The sequence below is a fragment of the Coregonus lavaretus genome, assembly GCF_964263955.1.
Source record: "Coregonus lavaretus genome assembly, chromosome: 23".
Classification (NCBI taxonomy): domain Eukaryota; kingdom Metazoa; phylum Chordata; class Actinopteri; order Salmoniformes; family Salmonidae; genus Coregonus; species Coregonus lavaretus.
This window is the reverse complement of record NC_140010.1, coordinates 20,828,814-20,834,684: the sequence shown is the minus strand read 5'-3', so window position 1 is coordinate 20,834,684 and position 5,871 is coordinate 20,828,814. Positions and strand designations below refer to the sequence as shown.

Here is a 5,871-nt window from a genome sequence, read left to right as displayed (position 1 = left end):
ATGAAGGGTGTACCTCAGGACTGGCTGAGAGGGTTTGGGTTGCTATTCTTTGCCCGAACAGTACTTTCTATGGTGATCCCTAACTCTACTCACCTGGAAGCGATACTGGAGAAGTATATGAACAAAAATGATGAGTGGTGGGTGTCCAAACAGAGAGGGAAGAGAGCCATCACTGAGGGTGATATGCACCTCATCCTCGATTTGCACAACAAACTCAGAGGTCAAGTTTATCCTCAAGCTTCAAATATGGAGTATATGGTAAGAAAGCTAAACCAGGACCTACTGTGTCTGCTATATTTATGTTATATTTAGGTTGTCCTAAGATGGACTGTAGGCGATTAGAATATGACACTTGCCCATACTGAAGAAGGTAGAAGGAGATTGTACACTACTACAGATTGAAGCAAGTGTTAGTTACTTATTTTGCACTGATACTTAATCTAAGCTAATGTGTGATACTTGCTCATGGACTCAAGACATCTAGGCTTGAGAATCTGGAACATTCTCAAACCCATTCAACCAGAATGGTTTCAGCAGATCACATCTGCAAAGTCAGGGCCAATGCAGAGGTTTCACACCAAGCTCTGGGAGCCAGTGGTGTAAAGTAACTAAGTCAAAATACTTTGAAGTACTACTTCAGTAGTTTTTTTTAGAGGTATCTGTACTTTACTTTAGTATTTATATTTTTGACAAGTTTTACTTTTACTCCACTACATTCCTAAAGAAAATATGTACATTTTACTCCAATACATTTTCCCTGACACCCAAAAGTACTTTCGAATGCTCAGGCAGGACAGCAGTATGGTCCAATCCACAACACACCTACCTGTATAATGCTTTGTCATCCCTACCGCCTCTGATCTGGCAGACTCACTTAACAAAAACTGCATTTGTAAATTTTTGTCTAAGTGTTGGAGTGTGCCCCTGGCTGTCCGTAAATGAAAAAAAAATATGAGAAAATTCTGCCGTTTGGTTTGCTTAATTAATTTAAGGAATTTGATGTCTAGCATTTACTTTTTACTTTTACTTAAGTATGACAATTGAGTCCATTTCCCACCACTGCAGGGTGCAGAGTGCTCAGATAGATAAAAACCTAAATACAAGCCTGACCAACAGCCAAGCAATAAAACCAGTATGTTACTGGCCCTGTCAAACCTCAAGCTCTGGCCCCTGCCTTGGCTACCGGCCAGCTCTCTCCTCCACTGTTATTGTGCACTCTGCCTCAACCATTTAAACTCACATCTTCAAATATTAGTCTTTGTTAAATCTTTGCATTTCATTTGGCAACAAAGATGGATCTGTGTTGACTCAAACTTTTAACAGTTGAGCATCATCCTTTGAAGTATGGTTGTTCAAATATAGGTTTCTGCAAAGGATTCCTGGAAGCAATGTAAAGTACTGTTCCCAGATGGAGGGGTTCACTGTAAATGTTGAGAAGAACGCAAAGGATTTGCCTTTTAGAGGACATCATTTCGATGTCTTAATGTAAATATCCAACACTATTTGGATAATCTGGATGATTTCCCATGTATTAACGGAGATTAGTATCCAGCCCTACAGTATGTCCATAGCCTTCAAGCCCACTGCACTAACCCTAAGCAGTGCAGAATGCAGATATCATTAATGTAATGTACTACACATGGAAGACATTAGGACTGTACAGGGCAGCCGACTGGCACCTTTTTCAGTCAACCTTGATGGGTGTTAGTGCAGTTATACAGCAGAACAGCAGCACACTACACCTATTCTTCTAATGGACAATTTTATTACAGCTTGGCTGAAACATTAGAAGTCCTCTCATCATATCCACAGCTCTTTGTCAGAAACAAGTGGTGCACAAATAGATTATAGTTTCAATTGACCCACTACAAGATCTGTATCATGTGCAGATTGGTGCTCTTTAGTGCAGAGTTGATGCAAAGAGGCCAGTAGTACTAAAAATGCCATCAGGTTCCCCAATACTTTCTGGGAAGAATGTTTAGATTTGCATTTACAATGTTTGTTTATCAAGAATTTTGTATTTCTAGAGTCTAACTAACACTAATACAAGCACTTTTAAGAGTTGTAGTCTCAGCAGCACTAGCGCCAATCTGATGTGCCTGCAGATATGTGTTTAGCTTATCAGAATAACTCTGACTTTCACATATGAAAGGTTTGGGATACGGAGCTGGAGAGGAGTGCTGAGCACTGGGCACACACCTGCCTGTGGGAGCATGGACCACAACACATGCTAACACAGATTGGACAGAACCTGGGTGCCCACTGGGGAAGGTCTGTATAGTAACAGGAGAGATGACCAGTTTGATTATATGCATTATGTCATTATACAGTAGTACTTTATGTCCATTTCTTAACATGATTACTCCTAGATTTAACAGGATGAATGACAGTTGTGGGGTCAAATAAACTCATGAGGCAACAAATGTGTGATTAAACAGTAGAGTACAGAGTACTGATATATTGCAATGGGTTGTGTCCAGTTAGTTCAATTGTTTTGTTTCCACTTTCCTCAGAGACCGACCACCAACATTTCACGTCCAAGCCTGGTATGATGAAGTGAGAGACTACAGCTATCCTTATCCACAGGAATGTAACCCACACTGCCCCTTCAGATGCTCTGGTCCCGTCTGCACTCACTACACACAGGTAAGAGTTTCCTATGACAATATCATAACACCTTATTTAAGGCCAGAGAAGTCTGAGAGGACCATTATCTGAAGGTAGCTACTTTGTTTGTCTTTGCAGATGGTTTGGGCAACAAGCAGTCATATTGGATGCGCTATCAATGTGTGCTACAATATGAATGTGTGGGGCATGATATGGACTAAAGCTGTGTACTTGGTTTGCAACTACTCACCGCCGTAAGTTTTCCAATTTAAAAAAAATTATTCTTATGTTTGTTTTCCCCCAAAAAATGTTATTTTCAATTGCTGTATATTATGTAGTGTATTGGAACTGGGAGGGATTGGGTCAAAAGGTTCAGTGTGTTTTATGATGTCATTTGTGTGCAGGGGAAACTGGTGGGGGCATGCCCCATACAAACATGGCCGCCCATGCTCTGCCTGTCCGCCCAGCTACGGTGGAGGCTGTAGGGACAATCTCTGCTACAAAGGTAGGCTGCTTTTTTTTGTGCAAAACAAATTGGTTGCTTTTCACACTTTTGTTTTGCAGGGCATATTACATGTGATGTGGCTCGTTCTTCTTCAGAGAACGGAGTACAGCGACGTCCTGCCCCTGAACTAGAAGAGACAAATTACATCGAGCCGGAGCCGCAGCCAGAGCCGAGGGCCCAAGAGCCGAGGGCCAGACCACTGCCCCCTACACCATCATCCAATGACAACGTGGAGAGGAATGAGGTGGTCAGCACAGAGCAAATGTGTAAGAATTGATCTCTCATTTTATTGCACTGTATTTCATATACAATGTCATTGTACAGTAGGACATGTCTGTCACCTGACAGATAAGTCTATGTTTGGTATCATTTCCAGAATCTAAGTGAGATTGGTTTTCTTGTTTTCAAAGGTCAACAGATGGACTGTGAGACCAAGCTGCGTGATCGTTGTAAAGGAACCACTTGTAATAGGTAGGACTAAGTTGTTCCTAAAGTTGATGCTGTCACTTACCAGTTCTCACTCATTCCTGTGAATTGGTCAAAGCTGAGTTATAACTCTTGTTTCTTCTTGCAGGTATGAGTGTCCTCCTGGATGCTTGTCCAGCCCAGGAAAAGTAATAGGGACCGGGTATTATGATATGGTACGAAAAGAAAACACTATTTTGTATCTGTACAAATTATTATGTGATTATATTGGGATACGATCACATATGTCTCTCTATTTATGTGTGGGAATACTTGGGAACAGATTTCCTAAATTAAAATAACTTGGAGCTGATTTCCTGGTGTTTTTACAGTTTTTTATGTCCAACAATGAAAATTCACACAAAAAATGAATGTGCTCAGTAAACTTGGGTGGTCAAATAAAATAATTTGGCCCACGGGCCACCAGTTCGGGAACCCTGGTATAAAGAGTAGTGAAACATGTTACATTTTTCAGCAATCAAGTGTTTGTGGAGCTGGTTTACACGCTGGTATCATAGACGATGGTGGAGGTTGGCTGGACGTTACAAGACAAGGAAGAAAACCACATTTCACAAAGTCATACAAAAATGGCATTCAGTCTGTTGCGTGAGTTCAACTTTTACTCACTCCATTATGTTTGTTTTACTCATTTCATTATGATTGTTTTACTCATTCCATTATGTTTGTTTTACTCATTCCATTATGTTTGTTTTACTCATTCCATTATGCTTGTCATAAAGCCAAAGCAACAAGTGACACGTTTTCACAACAAATGATTCAAATTTACAGGATGAACAGGAGTGCAAATGCCTTCAACATATTTACTGTACCAGGTATGTCTGGTCTACTATCATGTTGTGCACCTTTATGTCTCAGTAATGCATGTATTGTTTGAATGACATTGTGGCATCTTTGCTCCTCAGTAAAAGCAGTCACATGTGAGACCACCGTTGCACGGTTCTGTCCCTACAAAAAACCTGCACGGCACTGTCCAAGGTAAAGAAAGAGGTCACATTCTAATAAACCAAACTTGACCTCTACTGTAAAGTTGATTGGTTTGGATAGGTACTGTGTTTCATAGCTATTTTCCCCCACCAGGATGTATTGCCCCCGCAATTGTCTGCATGAGACCCGTGCCAGAGTCATTGGAACACAATGGTATTCGGATGTAAGTTCTTGTATGTATGTCTGTATGTATGTATGTATGTATGTATGTATGTATGTACTGTATGTCTGACAATGGCCTCCAAATATGTTATTTCACTGTGTTCTACGCTAACCTACCTTATTTTTTCTAGAAATCCAGTATATGTCGAGCAGCCATCCATGCTGGTGTCATTCAGAATGACTCAGGAGGCTACCTGGATGTGCAGCCCGTGGACAAGAGGAGACAGTACAGCGGTAGCTATCAGAACGGAATCTCTTCAGAAAGGTAAGGGACGTGAATAAGGGAAACGCAGGCCAATTGTGGGGTTTTGACTCTGTTGCAAATGCTTTTGGATGCATAATGGCTAGGGGCCAGGATTCTTTCCTGGTCAGCTCATGTGGTCAGAAAAACTCCTTGCCTTGCCAGATACATTATAGAGATATAGGCTAGTATCAGTGTCATATACTGTACCTTGGCTTGACTATGTAAACTGTTCTTAGCTGAATGCAAACTTACACACGTGTATATTCTTCCTCCCAGCTTACAGAATCCCTCAGGTGGCAAAGCATTCAGAGTATTTGCAGTCATTTGAATCCACATTGCAAGGACACTGGCAATGAAAATGAGCACTTGTCATTTAACACCCAGTCATTTCACGGCCAGTAATTACATTGCTTATGGTTTCCTTTTCTTGCTAAGCTGCACCTCAGCTTCTTAAGGCTGTTCATTTCACTTTGAGCACAACGTATATAAAGATACACTGTTCAAATGTAGATCTTTTAAGACTGTATATTGGATGTATATAACATGTTGTAAATAAGTTGAATGTCTAACAAATGCAATCTCTCATAGATATTTGTATCAGAACAGAAGAATATGTCATGTGCATGCATGGTAAAGGTTTTAATTCTATGATATTTCAAATGTTGTATTGTTTTTTAAATTTGTAAGTATTTTATACAAAATTGTATAGCCTTTATTCATAGATCTTTACAGTTCAAGCCTGGCTGGCCAGGAGTGCGTCAGAGAATTTCATAGCACAAACCAAATGGTGAGACAGCCAAAATATGCATTATTTATTTACATTTGTGAAGAAATCATTGTTATCAATGGTCAATTCTGAAAGGACAGTTGGGACTTTCATAGC

The 5,871-nt window shown here is 40.4% G+C and overlaps 1 protein-coding gene across 1 annotated transcript; it reads left to right on the top strand.

The window, feature by feature from the left end:
• LOC311150739 (cysteine-rich secretory protein LCCL domain-containing 1-like) lies at nt 1–5,316 on the top strand (the record flags this gene model as incomplete). Its single annotated transcript, XM_084188263.1, has 14 exons — nt 1–258; nt 2,153–2,271; nt 2,514–2,646; nt 2,746–2,861; nt 3,012–3,112; nt 3,208–3,378; nt 3,523–3,583; nt 3,687–3,753; nt 4,053–4,183; nt 4,367–4,410; nt 4,501–4,573; nt 4,676–4,745; nt 4,876–5,009; nt 5,265–5,316. The coding sequence occupies 14 exons, from the start codon at nt 1–3 to the stop codon at nt 5,314–5,316; spliced, it is 1,530 nt and encodes a 509-aa protein (XP_084044389.1).
• Between the last annotated feature and the right edge of the window lie 555 nt (nt 5,317–5,871).